Source organism: Notamacropus eugenii, chromosome 3 (assembly GCF_028372415.1).
Source record: "Notamacropus eugenii isolate mMacEug1 chromosome 3, mMacEug1.pri_v2, whole genome shotgun sequence".
NCBI lineage: Eukaryota > Metazoa > Chordata > Mammalia > Diprotodontia > Macropodidae > Notamacropus > Notamacropus eugenii.
Genome location: NC_092874.1, coordinates 183,262,308 through 183,285,418, shown reverse-complemented (window position 1 = coordinate 183,285,418; position 23,111 = coordinate 183,262,308). Strand labels below are relative to the sequence as shown.

At 39.2% G+C, this 23,111-nt stretch overlaps 1 protein-coding gene, 1 long non-coding RNA gene and 1 pseudogene across 2 annotated transcripts; 2 read left to right on the top strand and 1 right to left on the bottom strand.

The window, feature by feature from the left end:
• Positions 1 to 12,787: 12,787 nt before the first annotated feature.
• On the bottom strand, positions 12,788 to 15,551 carry ELP5 (elongator acetyltransferase complex subunit 5). The gene is made up of 2 exons (XM_072653499.1): positions 14,495 to 15,551; positions 12,788 to 13,099 (listed from the first exon to the last, which is right to left on the bottom strand). The coding sequence occupies exon 1, from the start codon at positions 15,413 to 15,415 to the stop codon at positions 14,564 to 14,566; it is 852 nt and encodes a 283-aa protein (XP_072509600.1). The 5' UTR covers positions 15,416 to 15,551; the 3' UTR covers positions 12,788 to 13,099; positions 14,495 to 14,563.
• An 87-nt stretch (positions 15,552 to 15,638) lies between these two features.
• LOC140533586 (uncharacterized) lies at positions 15,639 to 19,874 on the top strand. The gene is made up of 2 exons (XR_011976995.1): positions 15,639 to 16,778; positions 18,002 to 19,874. It is a non-coding gene; the product is annotated as an uncharacterized lncRNA (long non-coding RNA).
• Positions 16,772 to 17,806, top strand: LOC140533585 (activator of 90 kDa heat shock protein ATPase homolog 1 pseudogene; annotated as a pseudogene).
• Positions 19,875 to 23,111: the final 3,237 nt, after the last annotated feature.

Sequence of the window (23,111 nt, the reverse complement as noted above, 5' to 3'; positions counted from 1 at the left end):
AGGACTTGTGAACATTGTTGCCTTCCTGTTCACCCAAACGTTCTGCATAAGGGCTCTGCTAAAGAAGAGTCAAAAGGTATGTGGAACTTAGTTTTATCTCAGTATGAGATTCTTTGTATCTTGTGCAAATGAAGGGGAGTAAAAAGGGAAAAAACAGCAGGTTCAAAAAAAGGGGGAAAAATCCACAGGTTCAAAGCTGGAGACATCACATTCTACCTTAATTTCTTCTTATAAATACCTGTTTTTATTATGTATAAACATCTGGAAAAATTTCTCTGTATTACTTTATTATCTATTCTTTATATAAAATGTGCCCTGAAGAGTGTTTCTTTTTTGCACTGGAAAAATATTTCATTGTGGAGATGGAGCTATTTTGGTTCAAATTCTTAATTAGTAGTTGAGGGAGTAAGATACATAGCAAAATGAACTGATTTTCCAACACAAGCCTTGGGAGTTAGTTGTAGCACTAGAGTATCTAGCTCTCGAAGGAGTAATAAGGACTCATTCTCTGACAACGTAGTACCTAATTAAAGACTTAATAAATAGGATTTTTAGTTATCAAATTGTTTTTTATTATAGAATGTTAGAACTGGAATACGATTCAATAATCATCTATTAAGGGTCTACTGTGTACAAGGCATTGAGTCAGGAACTGGGAAATACAAAGGAAAAAATGAAAACTGTCTGAAACAAATAGAAAAACCCAACATGTAGTTAGTAAGTAAATATAAAGTATCTGGGCTGGGGAGAAAAAGGTGGGTAAGACTGTGAGGAGGAAGGAGGATGGTTGAAAATGCTAACAATCTGGCAGAGATAGGAAGGTCTTATATAAGAAGTGACACCTGGGCTGAGTTTTAAATGGGGCAAGGAAGTCCAAGGTTGGGAAGTGAGGAGGAAGAGCTTCTTAAACAGGGAGTATACCATATCCAAATGCAGAGAGGTGGGAGATGGAAAGTTGTATCTAGAAACAACTTCTACATAAGTCTGGAAGTAACTTAGATTGCATAAAGGGAAGGAATGCTAAGTAAACCCAGAAAGATGGCTTGAAGCCAGCTTGTGAAAGGCTTTAAATGACAAAGAGAAAAATTTCTATTTTATCTAAAGGCAATAAGGATATACTTACTGGAGCTTTTTGAGCAAAGGAGTGACATGATCAGATCCGTACTTTAAAAATATCACTTTTGAAGAAAGAAGAAAATCCGTTACCAGTATCAAAAATAAAAAGTGTGAAATTACCACCAATGAAGAGAAAATTAAAGCAATAATTACGAGCTACTTTGTTCAATTATATGCCAATAAATCTGACAATTTAAGTGAATATTTACAAAAATGTAAAATTTCCCAGATTAACAGAAGAGGAAACAGAACACTTAAAAATCCCTTCTTGGAAAAAGAAATTGGAGAGGCGGAGCCAAGATGGTGGAGTAGAAAGACGAACATACGATAGCTCTTCCCCCACAGCCCATAAAATACCTGTAAAGAAAGACTCAACAAATTCTAGGGCAGCAGAAGCCACAGAATAATGGAGTGGAGATGTCCAGCCCAGGGTGACCAGAAAGGTCAACAGGAAAGGTCTGCTGCACTGGACATGGAGTGGAGCCCAGCCCAGCCCAGTCTTGGCCTCGCAGCATGGTGCTGGGAGGAGGACCCGAGCAGGCTTTGGGGGCAGAATCCCCAGTGGCAGAGGAATATATTGGGAGGAGAAAGGGAGAAATGAAATGGGGCAAATTATCTCTCATAAAAGAGGCAAGAAAAAAACTTTTCAACGGAGGAGAAAAGGGGGGAGGTGAGAGGGAAAACATGATGCTATTCATCACATTTGACTCAAGGAAGGAATAAAATGCACACTCATTCTGGTATGAAAACCTGTCTTACAATACAGGAAACTGGGGGAGAAGGGGATAAGCAGGGTGCGGGGGATTATAGAAGGGAGAGCAAATGGGAGGAAGGAGCGATTAGAAGTCAACACTCTTGGGGAGGGACAAAGTCAAAAGAGAGAATAGAAGAAATGGGGGGCAGGATAGGATGGAGGGAAATATAGTTAGTCTTATACAACATGACTATTATGGAAGTCATTTGCAAAACTACACATATGTAGGCTATATTGAATTGCTTGCCTTCCCAATGTGGATGGGTGAGGAGGGAGGAAGGAGGAGAAGTTGAAACTCAAAGTTTTAGGAAGAACTGTTGAGCACTGTTCTTGCATACAACTGGGAAACAAGAAATACAGGTAATGGGGTATAGAAATTTATTTTGTCCTACAGGACAAAAGAGAAGATGGGGATAAGGGAAGGGAGGGATGTTAGAAGGGAGGGCAGATTTGGGGTAGGGGTAATTAGAATGCTCGCCACTTTGGGGTGGAGGGAGGGGAGAGATGGGGAGAAAATTTGGAACCCAAAATTTTGTGGAAATGAATGTTGAAAACTTAAAATAAATAAATTTTTAAAAAAACAAAAAAAAAGAAAGAAAAAGAAATTGAACAAGCCATCAATGAACTCCCTAAGAAAAAAATCCCCAGATGGATTAGGAATCCTACCAAATTCCTTTTATGATACAAATATGGTGCTAAAGCCAAAAGGAGGAAGAGCTAAAACAGAGAAAGAAAACTATAGATCAGTATCCCTACATAATGCTAATGACAGTTAAAGATCTTCCCCACCCATTGATGGGCCTGCCCATTAAGGGGAGCTTGATGAGGGGAGACCCACACCTTTGGTCAATTTCTAATGACACACTGGTTCTCTAGGGTGGTGATGCCCTCTGGCTCTGAAAAGTATATAAATACTCTGAGGTGAGGTTTTACTTTGGGGCTTACTCATTGGAAGGGTTTGTTTAGGGAGCCCCTAAAGAACCCTCTGGCTTTGAAAAGCCAGACATTGCTTCTTCTCTTTCTGGTAACTATGTATGTAATGGTCAGAAAGTTGGATCTGTCTGTTGATCTGTGATGTATGTGTTGCTCATGGTCAGACAGTTGGAAACCTTGTCTGTTGATTTTTATTTCTCTGTATTACTCTGAAGTTCAGGGTGCTGACTTTTTCCCCTCAACTAAGTGAATGATCTATATGTTTGATTAAAGTGATTGTTGACCCCTCAAAAGTTGCTTTCCTTTTAGCAAAGCAGATCTAAGAATCTGTACAGCAGGCCCTCCTGGGTATGCTGGGGTCCTTGCTGACACACCCTAATGAATATTGATGCAAAAAATTTAAATAAAATACTAGCAAGGAGTTTATAGCACTATATCACAAGGAGCATACAGTATGACCAGGGGGGATTTATATCAGGAATGCAGAGCTGGTTCAACATTAGGAAAACTTTCAGCATAATTGATCATATCAATAACAAAACCAACATACGATTATCTCAAGAGATACAGAAATTTTGTTTTACAAAATACAATACCCATTCCTCTTAAAAAACATTAGTAGGCATTTTTCACATAAATATAGTCAAATCTAAACAACTGGGAAATTATCAATTGCTCAAGGGTAGGCTGAGCAAATATAACAGAAATGACAATTCTGTCTAAATCAATAAACTTATTTAGTGCCATACCAATCAACTACCAAAAATTATTTATAGAGCTAGAAAAATAATAAAATTTATCTGAAAGAACAAAAGTTTAAGAATATCAAAGGAATTAATGAAAAAAATGCCAAGGAAGGTGGCCTAGCTGTAACAGGTTCCAAACTCTATTATAAAGTGGTAACCATTAAAACTATCTGTCTTGGCTATGACACAGAGTGGTGGAGAAGTGGAATAGAATAGGTACAGAAAACAGAATAGTAGATAACCATAGTGAACTAGTGTTTGATACACTTGAAGATCCCAGTTTCTGGGACTCACTGTTTGACAAAAACTGCTAGGAAAACTGGAAAATAATATGGCCTAGAACAACATCCTACATCATATACCAAAATAAGGTCAAAATGGGTACATGATTTAGACATAAAAGGTAATATCACAAGCAAATTAGGAGAGCACTGAGTAATTTATCTGTCAGATCTATGGAGAAGGGAAGAATTTATGACCAAACAAGATTTAGAGAGCATTATAAAATATTAAATGAATAATTTTGATTACATTAAATTAAAAGGATTTTGCACAAACAAAACCAATGCAACCAAGATTAAAATAAAACCAGAAAGCTGGGAAAATTTTTACAGCAAAGGTCTCCGATAAAGGACTCATTTCTAAAATATATAGAAAACTGAGTCAAATTTATTAGAATACAAATCTATGAGTTGATAAATGGTCAACGTATATGAATAGGCATGAATGAGATGAAGAAACCAAAGCTATCTATAGTCAAATGAAAAAAGGCTCTAAATCACTACTCATTAGAGAAATACAAATTAAAACATCCCTGAATGAGGTACTACCCCACACCCATCAGACTGTCTAATATGATGAAAAAGAAACATGATAAATGTTGGAGGGAATATGGGAAAATTGGGACACTAATGCACTGTTGGTTGAGTTGTAAACTGTCCAACTATTCTGGAGAACAATTTGGAACTTTGTCCAAAGGGCTAGAAAATTGTATTTGATCCAGCAATATCACTATTAGGTCTGTATCCCAAAAAGAAAAAAAAGGAAAAGGACCTATTTGTACAAAAATGTTGATAGTAGCTTTTTGTAGTATAGATGTATTTTAGTATTGTTGAGTCAAAAGAAGAAAATAAGGTTAATGAGCATGACTTGTTCTTCATGCTAACTGCTTCTGTTTCTGTTTCCCAGGCATAACTTTAATAATTTGATATAGGATATCTGCCAGAATTGAAGTCAAGGTTACTGGCTTATAGTCTGTAGACTATATGCTGGTGATATTTGTCCTTTTACAATAATCCAGTATCCCTTCCATTGTTCATGATCTTTAAAAGCTCTCTGTAAGTAGCACAGAAATCATATTTATTCTTTTAGGAGAGTCTAGATGAATTTCTATACCAAACTGTATGTTAAACCTTCCGTTGTCTGAATCAGTTAAATTTCATGTGATGCCTACTCCCTTACTTTCATATTTGCATATTCTTCTTTTCATGCACCCTAATTATAAGAAATAGCAAGTTCTACCTCTTCTTTTTCCTCTCTGCCCTTATGTATCCTTTTTTTTTTACACTCCCTTCTCTTTATTCTATTAAAATCCAAACATTGAACCACTTCACTTGCAGCTTCTCTATTTTTCCTATTTAACCAAACCCAAACTCTTTGAGGACAATACAGTTCTGAAAGTACAATTGCTTCTTCTCCCTCTTTTAGAATTTTTAGCACTAAATCATCATATGGTTCCTTCTGACTGCTCAAATGAATTTATCTTTTTGAGTTTCTCTTGACTCTTGTGCTTTAAGTTTCTACTCAGCTCTGGTTTTTAATCAGAAATGCCTCTTTTCTGTCTTCATTTTCTCAGATCTCATCAGCTCCTATGGGTTTCATTATCATCTCTACACAGATGACTCTAAAGTCTCTACATAAAAGTACTATTGTCTCTCTTGAATTTCAAATCACCAACTGTCCATTGAATATTTTGAACTGAACTCCTTAAGCATCTTAAGTAATGTCAAAACCAGAACTCATTGTCTTTTTCCCAAAATGATGCCCTCTTACATGCTTCCTTCTTTCTACTGAAGCATCATCATCCTTCCAGTCACTCAGACTTGCAACTTCAGTGTAATCTTCAATTCCTCACTTTCCCTCAAACCACAGTCAATACTTATCATGTAAATCTCCTCTCTACTCACATGATCACCACCCCTAACTCAGTCTCTCACTTGGACTACTGCAATAACCTCTTAATTGATCTCCCTGCCTCAAGTCCTGGTGTACTTCAAACCATCCTCTACAGAACTCACAAAGTGATTTTCCTAAAGTACTAGTCTTATTATGTTACTCTTCTCAGTAATATTCAGTGACTCCCTATTCTCTCTAGGATCAACCGAAAACTTCTCTGTGTCCTATGTAAGGCTCTTCAAAACTTGCCCCTTCTTGTTACACATTACTCACCTCCATACAGTCTCTAGAAGCCATACAACTTGCCACACATAATGTTTCATGTTCCATCTACGAGCCTTTGCATTCGTTGCCTACCATACTGGAAATACTCTCCTTCCTCATCTCTACTCTTAGAGCTTGTCAAATCCTGTTAACCACTTAAATCCTTCCACCTCACTCCAACCTACCTTTCCAGTTTTATTAGACATCATTTCTATTCATGCATAAAATCATCTCTGTGCTTTTGTACTGACTATCCTCCATGCTTAGAAATCACTTTCACCTTACCTCCACTTCTTTAAATCTCTAGTTTCCTTCAAGAACCTGCTCAAGCATTAATGTCTATGTGAAATTTTTTTTTAAATTTTTTATTCTGAATTTAAGAAATAAAATAAGCATTTCCATTACAAAATAGGAGAGGATTGCAAATGAAATGGCAAATAACTTGCTTTTCCTTTTAAATATATAATAAAGTTATCATGCAACTTTCTTTTTTTTCTTCGCACTCTAGGGATGGTTACTGTGGCTGAAAACATCCTGCTAAAAAGCATGGGACCAAGCACACAGCCCTGTTTCACTCCACTGGTGACTGGGAAGGCATGAGAGCATTGTCCACTATCCAAAACATGGGTAAACATGCCATATCATGAAAGTGACATACAATACTGATGAACTTCTCTGGGCAACCAAATTTAGACATAATTTTTCATAAGTTCTCACAACTAACAGTGTCAAAGGCCTTGGTCAGATCTACAAATGTTGTGTACAGACCTCTGTTCTGCTCCCGGCATTTCTCCTGGAGTTGTTGGGTAGCAAATACCATATCGACTGTCCCTCAGCCCTTTTTGAAATCACACTGGCTCTCGAGTATATGACCATCTTTCAGGTGAAGGATCAGCCTATTAAGAAATACTCTAGCAAGTATTTTACTAGCAACGACTAAGAGAGAGTGATTGTCACAGGACAGTCTACTCCCTTTACCTTTAAAGAGATTTATAGAGAAGTTTGAGAGAGAAGAGGTATTAGACTGACCACCAAACTGAAGATCTACAAAGCCATTGTGATGACCTCATTGTTGTATGCCTGTGAAACATGGACAGTCTATCAGTGCCATGCCAGGAAACTGAATCACTGTCTTAGGAAGATTCTGAGGATCACCTGGCAGAAGTCCTTGCTCGAGCTGAACTGCCAAGCATTCAAACTATGCTTCAGAGAGCGCAACTTAGACAGCAATGCTGTTGGAATGCAAAATGAATGCTTGCCAAAAAGACTTTTGTGGAAAACTCGCATGGGACAGGTGATCACATGGTGGTCAGAAGAAGCAATACAAGGACACTCTCAAGGTCTCTCTCAAGAACTTTGGATTTGACTGTGCAACATGGGAGACACTGGCACCGGACCGCTCAGCATGGGGTGACTACAGCAGAAAGGGTGCTGCGCTCTATGAGCAAAGCAGAATTGAGACAGCACAAAGTAAATGTAGGATGTGCAAATCTGGAGTAACCACCCCAAATGTTCATAGAGACTATCTGTGCCCAATCTGTGGTAGAGCATTCCGAGCTTGTATTGGTCTGATCAGTCAAACACACTGAAACTTGAGTTTATCATGGTGATGTCATTTTGGTCCTCTTCAAGAACAAAGGACAACAACCAGAGATGGTTACCATTAGTTACGTGCGTGCATGTTTTTTTATAGCATAGTACTAATCTATCACAAGCATATAGCATACCTTGTTTAACCATTCCCCAACTGACAGGCATCCCCCAAATTTCCTGTTCTTTGACACTACAAAGAGAGCTGCTATATTTTACAACATGTGAGTTCTTTTCCTTTTCCCCTAATCATCTTGGGAAACAGACCTAGTAGTGGTATTGCTGGGTCAAGGGGTGGTTTAACAACTAACTCTTTGGCGTTAATTCCAGATTGCTTTCTAAAATAGTTGGATTAATTCGAAGTTCCACTAACAGTGAATTAATGCCCCAATTTATCCACATCCCTTCTACCATTTGTCGTTTTCCCTTCTGTCATTTTAGCCCATCTGAGAGGTGTAAAATGATATCTCAATGTTGTTTTAATTTGCATTTCTCTAATCAACAATGATTTAGAACATTTTTTCATGACTATACACTGTTTTGATTTCTTCACCAGAAAACTGCCTGTTCATGTGCTTTGACCATTTATCAATTGGAGAATGATTCATATTCTTAAAGATTTGACAAAATTCTTTGTACATTTGAGATATGACACCTTTATCTGAGAAACTGTCTATAAATATTTTCCCCCAATTTTGTTTTCCTTCTGATCTTGGCTACATTTTTTTATTTGCACAAAAGCCTTTTAATGTAATTAAAGTTGTCCACTTTATACCTCACAATGCAATCTCATTTATTCATAAATTGTTTGCCTATCCAAGTCTGATAGGTAATATGTTCCATTTCTCTCAAACTTTTTTGTAATATCTCATTTTTATCTGTCATGGATTCATTTTGACCTTATGTTGGTAAATGAGGTAATATATTGCTCTCTGCCTAATTTCTGCCAGACTGCTTTCCTAGCTTTCCCAACATTTTTTGCCAAATAAAGAATTATCTCAAAAATTTACATCTTTATGCTGGTCAAACACAAGGTTACTACAGTTAGATGCTACTGTAAGTTCTATGTCTACTCTGTTCCACTGATCTTTCTATTACTTAGTACCAGATAATTTTGATATTTGCTGCCTTATACTACTGTTTAAGATCTGGTACTGCTAAACCTTCCTCCTTTACATTTTTTTCCCTTTGATATTCTTGAACTTTTGTTCAACCTAATGAATTATTATTTTTTTCTAACTTGGTAAAATAAGTTTTTGGTAATTTAACTGGGATGACATTGAATATGTAGATTCATTTAGGTAAAATTTTCATTTTTATTGTATTGGCCTTGCCTACTCATAGACAATTAATCCTTCCCCAATTATTTAAATCTTTTATTTGCATCTTTTTTTTATGATTTTGTTCATATAGTTTGTGGGTTTGTTTTGGCAGGTATACTCCCACGTATTTTATACCAGTTAGTTATTTTAGTCGTTATTTTAAATGAGGTATCTCTTCTTGCATGGTTTTGTTGGTGATACATAGAAACGCTGATGATTTATGTGGGTTTACTTTACATCCTGCTACTTTGCTAAAATTACTGTTTCAATTAACTTTTAGTTGAATCATTAGGATTTTCCAAATATATCATTGCATTATCTGCAAAAAAGGATAGTTTTATTGCCTCACTGCCCATTCTGATTCCATTTCTTTTTCTTAGTGCTATTGCTAGGATTTCCAATATAATACTTAATAATACTGCTAACAGTGGGTACTCCTGTTTCATAACTGATCTTACTTAAAGGCTTCTAACTTATCCCCATTACAAAAAAAAGTTTGCTGATTGTTTTAGGTAAATGCTTCTTATCAATTTAAGGAAAAATGAATTCTTTTCTATGTCCCCCAGCTGCTGCTATTCCTCTCCTCAAAATCATCTATTTGATATTTACCTATATGTTATTTTCCTTGATAGAATGTAAGCTCCTTGAAGGCAGACACTATTTCCCTTTTTATTTGTACCCTCGGGTTCTACACAGTTCCTGGAACTAAGGATGTAATGTTTTGCTAAAATAATAGTATAGTGGGCCTTGCAAAAAACAAAAAAAACAAAAAACTAAGTTTAGTTCATCAAGTCCTATTTTGATGGAGCTACACTGGCTCTCTGTGATCAACTCTCTTCCAAATGTCCACTAATCATCTCTAATAATGTTCCTATATTTTTTCCAGGAATCACCATCAAGCTAACTGAGCTATAGAGTGCAAACTCCATTCTCTTTTAAAAAAAAAAACCTGAAACATTTTCATTTGTTCTGTAATACTTCTACATAACAGTTGCTCTTTAAATATTTGCTATATTTATTGTAAGTTTATCTGGACCAAGAATTTTTTCTTTCATACTTACTTTATAACTAGTTCAATTTCATTTTTTGAGATTAAACTACTTAAGATCTCCATTTCTTGTTATGTTGACGTGGGTATTTACAAGTAATACTTAGTTTTATCATTCTTTTGAGTCCCAGGTTTTCTCCCTCTCATCCCTTCACCCACCCACCAAGAAGGCAAACAGTGTATCAATTTTGTATGTGAAATCATGTGGAACATATTTCCTCATTAGCCTTACACACACACACACACACACACACACACACACACACACACACACAGCAAGAAAATTATACTTCAATTTCCAGTAAGTTCATCAGTTCTCTCTCCATAGATGGATAGCATTTTTTTCATCAAGGGTCCTTCGATTTAGAATTGTCTTTGATCGTTATTTTGATCAGAGTGGCTAAGTTTTTCACAGTTAACAATCATTACTATATTGCTGTTACTGTGCACAATGATCTACTGATTTGTTTCATTTTACTTTCCATCGGTTCATATAGGTCTTGCCATGTTTTTCTGAAACCACCTCCCTCATTTCTTATAGCACATTAGTATTCCCATTATAGTCATTTGCCAATGAGTATGTTATTTTTTTAGATAAACTTCCACTTCTTTTAAATTCATAGTTTTGCTGGCACACATTGGTATATGGAATTTTTTTTTGATAATCCTTTTATTACTCTATCTTGTGATTTTGTCTTAATGTTTTACTTTGGTAATCTTTTTGTTCAGGTTAACTTCAGGTTTATTAATTTTGCTAGGGTTTTTTTTTTTTTTAAAAAGAACTGGGTTTTAGTTTCATTAATTCTATTGTCTATTTTTCCTCTTATTTTCAACATTCCCTCTTTTGTTCTTCCTTTGGATTTTTCTAACTGCTTAAGTTTACTAGTTTTTTTTTTTTAACCTTGTTGATGTATGTTCCTAGATGTTTCTTTAGCTGTATCCCACAAATTTTAGTATGTTGTGTCATCAATATCATTCTTTCATCATTTCTGATTCACTCTTTATTCAGTATGTCTTCATTAAGCCCCCAATTAGGTTTGCACCTTTTCCTTGTATTCTCTAGATTATTTTTATTGCATTACATTGGTAAAGATGGTGTTTAGTACTGCTTTTTCTTAAACATTTTTTTTTCTAACCCCAGCACTGCTGTTTTTGTAAAGGTGCCATGTGGTGCTAACACACACAGATACACACACTTTTTCCCCCATGTATTTTTAATTTTTTAAATAATATTTTCCCCAAATTACATGTAAAAATAATTTTCAACATTCACTGTTCTTATGTTTTGAGTTCCAAATTCTATCCATTCCTTTCCCTCTTCCTGAGATGGTAAGCAATCTGATATGCTACAGATTTATAATCATGTAAACATTTCCGTAGGTGTCATTTTGTGCAAGAAAATGCAAAAAATAACAAAAAAGAAAATGAAAATAGCATGCTTTGGGTTGTATTCTGATGACATCAGTTCTTACTCTGGAGGTGGATGGTATTTTTCATCATGAGTCCTTTGGGCTTATCTTGGATCATTGTACTGCTGAGAAGAGCTAAATTATTCACAGTTCTTCATCATACAATATTGCTGTTACTGTGTGCGATGTTCTTGTGGTTCTGCTCACTTTACTTTATATCAGTTTCTATAAGTCTTTTCAGCTTTTTCTGAAAGCTTCCTGCTTGTCATTTCTTATAACACAATAATGTTCTATTACAATTATATAACACAACTTATTCAGCCATTCCTCATTTGATGAGCATCTCCTCAATTTCAAATTCTTAGTCACAACAAAACAAGCTGCTATGAATATTTTGTTACAAATAGGTTTCTCCCCCGCTTTTTAGCCCAGACCTAATAGTGGTATTGCTGGATCAAAGGGTATTATGCAGTTTTACAGCCCATTGAATATAGTTCCAAATTCCCCTCCAGAATGGCTAGATCAGTTAACTCCATGAACAATACATTAGTATCCCAGTTTTCCAACACCCCCTCCAACATTTACCATTTCTCTTTTGTGTCATATTTGCCAATCTGATGGCACCTTGTGATGTGAGGTGGCACCTTGTTTTAATTTGCATTTCTCTAATCAATACCACATACATATTCTTTAATATTCCTGCTCAAATGTTTTAAGTCTTTCAATAATAAATTTTTCAAGTTTGTTAGCTTTCCCATCCTCTATAATCTTTATTTTTTTGTTTTGCTAATACCTTTGTTTTAGAATCTAGACATATCCGGTTTCTCCCCTATTTCACTATCCCTTATTAAGAAATAAAAACAAGTAAAAATGATTGACAAAATAATGGTATCGAATAGTGCATATAACAATCTGCTATCAAAAAGCTCACTGCTTAGCACAGTGCCTCACATGTAGTAGGCACTTAATAAATGTTTCTTGGTTGATTAAAAATGAGGAAGTTTCTTCAAAATCTTTAAAAGATAATTTATATTTGTTTACTAATCAGATTTGGCAGTTATTACAACCTCCAAGAATATAGGTCATCTTGGTCTGGTGCCTCATGTACACTAAGCAGGCACATGCTCTCATTATTTCATTACCTATGCAAGGAACAACAGCAGAACTGCAGGAACCTTTTCAGCAAGGGGCTCTCTTGCACTTTGGATCATTACATCTTCATTCCAAGGCCCCAGGGATACATTTCTTAAATCTCTGGTTTAGCTAATGTTTAGGGGCTACCCCAAAATAAGATCTCTTATACTCAGCATATCAAGTAGATCTTATATAAAAATATGTATATTATAATAAGCAAAAAATATAGGATGGCTATTTCCTTTACTACAGAATAATTATTTAAAACAAGACTCAAAAGCACACACTGACAACTATTTAAACATGATATAGTAACACATTTTTATTATATTCTCCCACAAGACAAATGCTCCTTGGAAACTTATGGGATTGTTGAATACTTTCACTTCACATCCATACTGCCTGCTCAGTTCACTCAAGTTCCATATTTTCTAGCAAGCCAGGGTCATCTTGTCAGGGGCTAACTTTTCTTCTAAGAAGTATTGTCCAAACAGAAGTACTTTCCACTGGGCAAACTGCACTTGATTCTGGAAATCACAGATTCTTGAGCTTACAAGGTTGCTGCCAAGGCTAGGAACATTCATCTCAGGATTAACATTTGGTGACCTCTGCTCAAAGTAACAAACAAAAAGAAGAGGTAGCTAGGACACTGTGATTTAATCTGTCTTAGGTAGACAGTACATACTTCCTCTCACTGTCACGTGTGAGCAGCTGCGAAAACTGCTGGGGTAAGGGGAGAACAATTGTCTCTCCCACCACTTAAAGTCTGAGATAAAGTGTTAAGAGTCCTGACATACGTGACCACTGGGAAGAGAATGAACAAGGTGGAGTCCTGCCTCTTCAATTCTACTAACAGTGTTGGCTCAGTGGCCTATCCTCTTTGGTACACCTAGGCCCTCTTCCCCACCACCTATCAGGGACTTAGAGTAGTACCATGAACTTTTGTTCCAGTATATTCCTGAGCAAGAGACCAAAGCGCATGTGTCATTAGATATGACTTATTACGGGGTTGCTGGAAGAGACCAGGAAGCATGTTCAGCTTCAAAGGAAATGCCCTAGCATTGTATGGCTAGAGTGTAGACCCAATTCCATGGAAGTGCCTCAGTCCAACACATCTGAGGGCTCCTGTAAGTGTAATAGTGGTTACACTTAACCTGGCCAGAAATCTACTTTTGATACCTGCCTGTCCCCTTCCCTTGTCCTTTATATTCCAAAGATTATTCTCTTTAGCAGAAAAAAACAGATTCAAAATAAAAGTTGAAGAGCTCTGCCTTCTCTCCATTAATGGTTTTAATTTTTCCACTCACAATAAACAAATCCCTTCTTTGATTCTCCCTTTCTTCCAAATTTAGCCAAACTCAGTCCTACCCTTTGTTTTTTAATCTTTAATTAACTCAATTGTACTTGTTGGACAATTCAAATAACACAGGTGAAACCTGTTACTTCATTTAATGGCACAATGAGTACATGATTTGTAGTGATTCTAGAATCTCCAAATTGTACCCATAATCTTGAAGCTGGTAGAGCTGATTTCTTGGGTAGCCTAATTAGGTTACCCTTTCAAGAATTTCTGCTTACCTAGGTCCCTGATGAACTGTTCCCTTGCATTTCCTGGAGAAACAGTTCATCTTTAGTTGGTTGATCCACCTTTAATATAATCACCCTTATGTGTAAAGCCTCTTCAAATGTTTTCTCCCCCTATCAGTTTTTCTTACAAGCTAAATGTTCATCTGTTTTTTCCCCAGTTTGAGAAGACCAGTTACTCTCCTATCTCCTGATCCATAACTAAGCTGGGTATAGTGAAAAATCAAACTTATATTCAATTATTTCTACAGCAACCACTTCTGTGCCATCTGCTCTGATAGACTGCCACTTGAAAAAGGGATCCCAGTCCTTTCCCAGCTACAGCTGTTTAAAGATACTACACTATATTTAATGGGTAACTTTAACTTTGATTTTCAAAGGCCATTCTGACTATACCAACTTTTGGCTAACATACTGACTTTGAACCGGAACTTCCAAACTGAGGTATCAGTACAGTGCACCAGCAGGCTCTAGGTCTTCCAGGACCCTCAGATGTCCAGGTCATCGTCTGGATCTTCCTGGTCCAGGTAGTCTTCGGCATCAGGCTCATAAAATATCTGGCTGGTGGAAGCCGCCCCAGCAGGTCGAAGCAAGGACTGCTTCTTTTCAGAACTGAAATGGAAGGGCAGGGCCAGAGTGTCCCGGGCCTCTCTCTCCTTCTCGGACAGGTGCACGTTAAAGGTCAAGCCTGCCGTGGCGTCCGTCGTGGGCGAGGGGGGTCTGCGCTGGAGCTGGGTCTCCATGGGTGGCTCCCTATGGAGCTGCAGGCTGAAGTTGGGCAGGATGGAGAACCAATGAGTCTGCTCGACCGCGCGACGTCTGGGCTTGGGCTGGAGGACGCGGGCCATGCTGCAGCCCAAGCCCCCGCCCACAGTCACCTCGACCTGGGCCAGACTCCCCAGGGCGCCCAAGGGGCCCGGCCCGTGCACGTCCTCGTGCAGCAGGCCCAGCACACGGACCTGCCGGCGGGGGGCGCTCAGCGCCCGGCACACGGCACCGCAGGGGGCGTGGAGCAGCAGCCAGCTGAGGGAGTCCACGGCGAGGGTGCAGGGCCCAGGGTCCGCTCCCCTCAGGCAGGCCCTCAGCGCTTCCAGGGGCTCCCCGTCCCCCGCCCAGCCCCGGGGGTCTCCGAAGACGTCGTGGTAAACCAGCCGGCGGTTGGTGTCGGCGTCCAAGCCTTCCCTGAAGGCCTCCTCGCTTACCTCGCAGCCCAGGACCTGCACCTGCTCCCCTTTCAGGGTCACCTCCCGGACCAGAGCCTTCAGCAGGCTCCGGCCCTCCCACTCCACCGAGTCTCGGAGCAGCACCAGGTCGGCCTGGCCGGCGAGCAGCTGCAGCATGGCTCCGTCCGCCTCTCGGGTCCCGCTCCCTACGGCCAAGCCCGGTCAAACTCGGCCGCACACGCGGCTCCCGGAGGCGCGCGCTGATAGCGTCACGGGGCTTGGGTTCGGATTCCGAGGCGGCGGGTCCCGAAGGCCTCTTCAGGTCGCGCGCTGTGACGTAGCCAGCCGTCCTCCACGGGAGGCGGGGCCGGGGGACAGGGGGAAAGCGTTCCCTCCCCCACAATCTGGGTGCTTGTGTGGGGTGGGGCTGAGAGCTGGAAACGGACCAATAAGGAGAGGCGGAGGAGCGATCCTCGAGCCACTCCCAGGTCAGGGTAGGGATTAATACGAGCCCAATACAGAGCGCCTGTCCCTTCTTTAAGAAAGCGTGGGCGAAGGAGCCTCCCTCTAGGTCGCCCGGAAAAGCGAAAAATAGCGGATAGGAACCGTTGTGCTTGCGAGGTGGGCGCATGCGCTGGACTACTCCTACTGACATCCTAGGCTTTCTCACAGTTTCTTCCAGGATACCTTTGTTTCGCTCTACAGTCACCTTAAGAAGCCTGGGACGGTGGAGGCCGGCCGCTAGATGGCGCAGCGGATAGGCAGGACGCCGGGCCTGGAGACCCGAGAGCCGCGGTCCGAGGTCCGAGGTGGCCTTGGCTCTGAGCCTCGGGGCGGTTCCCTTCAGTTTGATCCTCTGTAAAAATGGAGATAATAATAGCTACCCCCAAGGCTATCTGGACGATGAAAGCGCCTGGAAAACCTTAAAGAGCCACATGAATGTGGTTATACTTATTAAAATTAGGAGAGTATACTCGTAGTAGCAATAAAATGATAGTTATTGAATTGCTGGAGAAGAATGGAAAGTTAGCTGGAGGACCGCAAGCTCTCAAGAATGAAATTCTGAAGCCTCAAAGGGAAGCAATTCTAATGAAGAAAACGTTGCCTGATGTGGATGTCCAGAGAAGCCAAGCGACTAAGAAAACAAAGGACATGCAGGGAAGGCAGAGCATGAAATGAGGAATACATATATAGCGTAAGTGTGGCGTGGCCGTGGGAGAACACTGCCAGGAGTGATAATGTTCAGAAATGGAAACAGGAGCCCACGACTGGGAAGGGCCTTTGGTCATATTGACCACACTTCCTAATAGAAGGCCAGCCTCAGACGCTAGCTGTGCGGCTCTGCGGCATTTAACCTGTGTCAAGCTTAGTTTCCTCATCTGTAAAATGGGAATTATAATAACCCAAGGGTGGCCCACACTGGATCCTGGAGGAGCAGGCACATGCCACTATTGGCAATAGCTGCGCTGGACTGAGAAGCATGCTTTCCACCGGTCTGCTGATAAGCTGAAATTCCTGTTTCTGGCGATGCAAGTGCAAGGTAGGTGATGGAAGGAAGCATGCTTGATAGGCACAAAGGCAAACTCATCTTCTTCTGTGAGTGAGTCATCAAACTGAACTGGACAGGTACTTCTAAGTTGGGAGTGGAAAGGGACCGGTGGAGATTCCCAGCTTGTCAGATGAAAGCACTGTCTGTCCAGTGGAGGTTGTTGTGAGCCTTGCCAAAGAGGAGCCTGACACAACTCACTTGGCCTTAATGAAGCAGGAAGATGTGACAAAGATCCAAGATGCAGTCGAAACTTATATCAGGACTTTTAAAACAGAATTCACCAAGGGCGGGATCTTACCTACTCTGAATGGCAGGACAGTAGATTCACTTCCCCAGCTGCTGGCAAAAACTGAAGAGTCCAGAGTCAAGCCTGGTATTTTGGCAAGTCAGTCTAAAACTGTTTGTGTGAAGATCCCCACCTGCAAGGTCATTTTCAAGAATACTCATCACCAGAAGAGCTCTTTAGGGTATTTCAGGCCTTTACCCATGCTTCTGCCGTGTTAGAAGCAGGAAAGGGTAGAAAGTTTCACTTACTAGATGGCAATGTCACCTGGGAGTGGTTAGATCTGGTCCCTGAAAAATGGATTGTGAGGAGATGGAGGTTCAAATCTTGGCCTGATGGGTTTGCTACCATTGTCTTCCCCTTAATTATTAAAGATGGAGAGACAGAGCTTCTCATGGAGGGCAAAGGCATCTCTTTGCCAGGGGAGGAACGGACAAGACAGGTCTGGCATCAGTATTATTTTGAGAGCATCATGCAGACTTCTGGCTATGGTTCATGTTTATTCTAATGTTAATTTCCACAGGACCATGGCCCACCCAGCAGCTCAGTCCAGCTCTCTACTGTCTTGCCCCTGTGACTGGCAGGAAAGGACCATCCCAAACACTATTGTGGGGCCTAGGTCTCCTCACCATTCATATACCATGGATTTGTGCATGTTTTCTGCTGGACAGGATCAGACAGTGAATTCTCTTTTAAATGTACCTATGCTAAATAAACATAGCTAAAAAAAAAAAAAGTCCCAGGGTTTGTCATTAGGATAGAATGAGAATCTTTTTAAAGTACTTTGTAAACTTAAGTGCTACATAACTGCAACAATAGCAGCCCCAATTACTACTGCTACTTCACAACAATTGATCTTGAACTATTTTGCATTTCTTCTCCAGTAAACCTAGTGGGCTCTTTTTCATCCTTGTGGTTTCTTTCACTCTAGGTGACACTTCCTGGCTTGTCCTCTTGCTTCCTGTGCAATGCTGTTGCCAGGAAGAGGAAAGATGCCTGATGCCTTTGAGATCTCACAAGGCCCTGAACCAAAGGAAAGAAAGCAGAAACACGAGATGGCCAGATCCCAAACAGACTTGTTGCCTTATGTGTTCATAGGCAAGCCCTCTCCTTCCTGCCTCCTATTGACTTCTGGGAGCTCAGAAGAAAGGAGAGTCCAAGATTGCCCTTTTTAGCTGTAATCTGAGTCCCAAAGCCTATAGATATGGGATTCTCTTCTCAATAGTGGGTAGCAATGTCCTACACCTGCATGAGGGGCAGGGCAGAGTTGATGAGAACAGGAAAGAGTGCCAATCTCTTTAATCTCTTTAGGTCTTTTGTAGTCTCTTGAATCTTTTTAGGCTCTGCAGTTGCTTTGGGTGCTTCTACCTTCCAACTTCAAGAAAGAAGATGAACAATGCCAACTTACTTTAAGATGCCTAAGGAAAATCTCTGAGAGGAAGCCAACAAGAGAGGAGTGGTCAGTCTCCATCATGTCTTTATCTTCAGCTTGCTACATTAGGAACTTTGGGAAACTTCCCCTTGGGTGAGATCTAGGACTCTCAGTTGGTTGAACTTAGTTAGCTCACTCCGAGTGGGAGATTTTCACTCTATTGTCTGGTATAAATTCTAATATGTATACTGTCTCTGATTTCTCTTTTGCTAGAGACTTGAATAAATGGGTTTCTTTGCTCCATTATCTATGTCCATTGTGGAACTGGTATTTATTGGGAAGGACGGTGTGTGTCAAACCTTGGATATAAACCTTGGGGGTGGGAGGTCTTTCTTTCCTCCCCTCATTAATGACTAGCAATCAGAAATTTAGGTTGAGCCTGAAAATCTTACCCCCTAGAACAACAATATTTAGGAGAGCAGATATAATTTCTCTGAGGAGAAAAGAGTGGTCTAGCTCCTGGCCCTAACCTTGTGCTCTCTCTTCTGGAAGAAAGTGAAATCTCTCTTGGAGAAATGTCAGAGGGAGAAGAGGCTGGAGATGACTCTACTACCTCCCTTCAAGCTACAAAATGACACCCCCATGCTAAATGATGGGGACAGCCTTTGGTACATAGTGTATCTCTGGAGTTCTGGCTCAGCTGCCAATTAAGCAAATCTTCATGGATAATGAAAAAGGTTATTTCATTATAGTTCTTCAAGGAAGAGTTGTGTTACAAGGAATGAAAGAAACACTTATTAAGCACCTACGATGGTGCCAGTCACTTTGTCAAGCACTTTACAAATACCTTGTTTGATCCTCACAACCTTGGGAAGTAGGTGCTATTATCCTCCCTATTTTACAGTCAAAGAAACTGAAGCTGAATGTTAATTGAATGTTAATTCACTGAATGTTAATTGACAGGCCCAGGGTCACCTAGCTGGTTAGGGTCTGAAGTGGGGTTTGAACTCAGAATTTCCTGACACCAGGGTCAGCATTCCATCCACTGTAATACCTAACTGCCTCTAAGGGAGGACTCAGTGGGGCTGGTGATGTGGCAATAGAAGGAAATGACTAATGTGAAAGCAAAAGGCTTCCAAAGTTTAAAAAGCCTCTTCAATAAATTACACCATTCTCTTGATCAACAAGTCTAGTAAACTTGTTAAAAATAGAAAATAGGGTACTAATACTTTACTTTGTATATATCGTATATATTGGTATTTATTCACTTTATGGTGTTTATATTTATTCACTTATATGGTGTTTATACTTGTCTTTTCTATTAAAATGTAAACTTTCCAGTAGGGATTGTTTCTTTCCTTGTATGTATATCTTCTATCCTTTCACAGTGACCAGCAAATAGGAGGTACTTAATAAATGCTTACTGATTAATTGATGAGATTATGATGACTTTTTGTGATCATCACTTCCTTTTCTAGGTATTTACTAATCATCTTTAACCAAGAATTAAAGTCTAACTTGCTGACCTAGTTTTCAGACCCTATTCTCTTCCCTGTTTTTTTTTTTCAAAACAGGGACCTTTTGAGGGGGAACTTTGACATTCTTCAGGCCTATGGTACTTCTCCCATCCTTTTTTGATTTTTAAAAGATCATTGACCATAGTTTTGTTTAGTATCCATCAGTCAATAGGCATTTATTATGTGCCCATTATGTTCCAGAAGATTGTAGTTAATTCTAGGCATCCATAGAAAGGTATAGTACCCAAGGATATAGTTCATCTGAGTCTGATGAGTTGAACTATATTATATAGAGCACCTAGATTCCTTCTCACTCTTTCCCTACTTATCTTGGATGCAATTTTCTATTAATAACTTTTTCTTTTCAGTTCAAAGATTATTCTTCTTTACAGAGAACAGAAGCCAAGAAAGAGTTAAGCAGCTTCTTTTCACAGTCACTTACTATCTTGTCTTCCACACATAATTGTGGTGCTATACTGTTTTTGAGTCTTTTTTTTTATTCTTCAACAATAAATTTTAAAAATTATTTTAAAAGCCTTTTTGGTGTCTTTAGATTTCTTTGTCAGCCGCAGATCTTTCTGAACTTTGGCACTTCTCATGTGATTTTAACGGACCTTTTGTATCATTCCCCCACTGCCTTTACCTTCTACCTGGTTGATATCTTAAAAGAAAAACAATAACCTAGACCACTTAGTTTCCCTGTATGTACAAATTAGTCTCTTTAAACATATTCCTACTCTGTCCTTTTATTCCTCCACAGACTTGTTTCCTCTTGATATCTTTAGAATTTTATTTTATTTAAGGGTATCTTCCCTTACAGAATTTTTTATCATGGGATCCTCTCTAGTCTTCCTCTGAATCCTGTAAAATTTGGTACTCAAAGTCTAGCATGCATGTCAGATTAGTTTTCCTCTTCTCTCATCACAAATTCTAAAATGTAATAGTTGCTTCTATAATTTTGGCTTTCAGTAGGTAGTTCCTGGTTTAGGGAAGGTAGGTGGATAGAGTACTGAGGCTGGAATCAGGAAGACTCTTCCTTAGTTCAAATACACTTTCAGACACTTACTAGCTATATGACGCTGGGCAAGTCACTTAACCCTGTTTGCCTCAGTTTCCTCATCTGTAAAATGAGCAAGAGAAGGAAATAGCAAGCAGTCCAATGTCTTTGCCAAGAATATCCCAAATGGGGTCACAAAGAGTTGGATGGGACTCAAAACAACTCAACAAATGGTGAGAACAAATCTAGAATAGCAGTTCTCCTCTCTGCTGCCAACTTTTAAAGGATTACATTATTAATGAAGGAAGTCAAAGCATTATTAGATGATCTACTTTTGGAAAAGAGGGAACTTTAGCAGAGGTCCAGATAATTTGAGTTACTCATCACTACTACAACATTCTTCTGTGCCAGTTTTGTGAGCTGTTTCCTGAAGTACTTCCTCTTCCTGTTGAAATCATCTTTGATGCCAACCTTGACTACATCCTTTGCCTCCAGTTATCCTCACCCAAATGCTCTCCCTCATGCTTACATTCTCATATGAGTATATTTTCTTACTTTACAGTTACCTCCCCCTCATTTACTCTATATTGTGCCTTTTGAATAAGGTATAACCTTCCAGAGAAATATTGCAGTCATAAGTCTCATCCCATCAGGCCTCAGTGATAAAATGAGTGATCAAATTTGCCTTTTTATATTTGGATCTCTAGTTCTCCTTACTTATTATTCACTTTGTGCATTAGGCTATTGGGGTGAATTTGAATTCAGTGAAAGGGTGCAGTTGAGGATGTAGAGGACCATATGTGACCTTGAGGCAGCAGGTTCCCCACTCCTAGATAGATATCTGAGACCACTGACTTTACTGCCTTCCTCCCTTCCTTCCTCCCTCCCTTCCTCCCTTCCTTTCTCCCTTCTTCCCTTACTTCCTTCCCTCCTTCCCTCCTTCCTTCCTTCCTTCCTTCCTTCCTTCCTTCCTTCCTTCCTTCCTTCCTTCCTTCCTTCCTTCCTTCCTTCCTTCCCTCTTTCCTTCCTCTTTGGAAATATTTCACTGAGTTGCACAAACTTTCTATCAGATATAAGGTACAAAACAATTCTACAATATATTTGGAGGAAAGGAGAAATAACCAGTGCCAAATTCTTGTTTACATATTGTAAATCAACTCATTTCCCTCTCCCTGTGATGTTCCTGGAGGTCCTTTTGCTGTCAGTATTATTTATTTAATCATTTACAGTCATTGATATCTCTGCTTGGGACTCTATCATATAACGTCAACATGTGTTTCTTGTGTAACTATTAAAGCCTTACTGATAGAATATCAAAAAGAATAAACAAAAAGCTGTTGGAATTTTCAATCAACTATCCAGCTGCACACTATTTCTCCAAGTTCTAGTTTAGGTACTTGTAAAGCTTTAGGTAAAAGTCTTTGTGTGATAGACTGAAGTGAATACCTAAGAAAGAAGTCATTCAACTACAAATCACAGATACATACATGCACAGATATATGCATGCACAAATGTATGCATACATGCACATGTATAATTATGTAATAATAATTACACATATACATAAATATATAAAATTACAGATGCAATTTTAAAATATCCATGTAATTTTAAAATTGCAAAGATTTAAAATAAATAAAAATTTCATCTTACTTTTCATCATCTGTGCTTCTTAGACATCTTCAGCTATGCTATTTCCACTGGACTGTACTAAGGCAATTATCCCAACTTTCTCCCAATTGGAAAATTGGACTCTGTCCCTAAAATTATACTGAGCTTTGATAGGTCAAAGTCTATGTTCCAATCAGTCCTGGATTTCTCCAACCACGCCACCTCTCAGGTACTTCCCACTTCCTCTCTCCTTTTTTCCTTCCCTCTTTTCTTCCTTTCTTCCCTACTTCCTTCCCCCTCTCCATCCCCTTTTCTCTCTACTCCCCTTTTTATTTTTCTTTCTCTCTCAATTTTATTAGTCCTTGCAATCCATTATCTTATAGTTGAAAGGAGAATGAACTGTCTTCAGATACAATCATAGATCTATCAATGAATATTTCTCCTATAAATTTTTTGAAAAAGATTCTAGAAAAAATGAATTTACTTGAGGTCACTTTATTAAGCCAATACAATTATCTTATATAATTTTATTGGTATAGGGAAC

Bases quoted from the DNA above. Each gene is read 5' to 3' on its own strand.
- ELP5 (XM_072653499.1), bottom strand. From the start codon at position 15,415: ATGCTGCAGCTGCTCGCCGGCCAGGCCGACCTGGTGCTGCTCCGAGAC.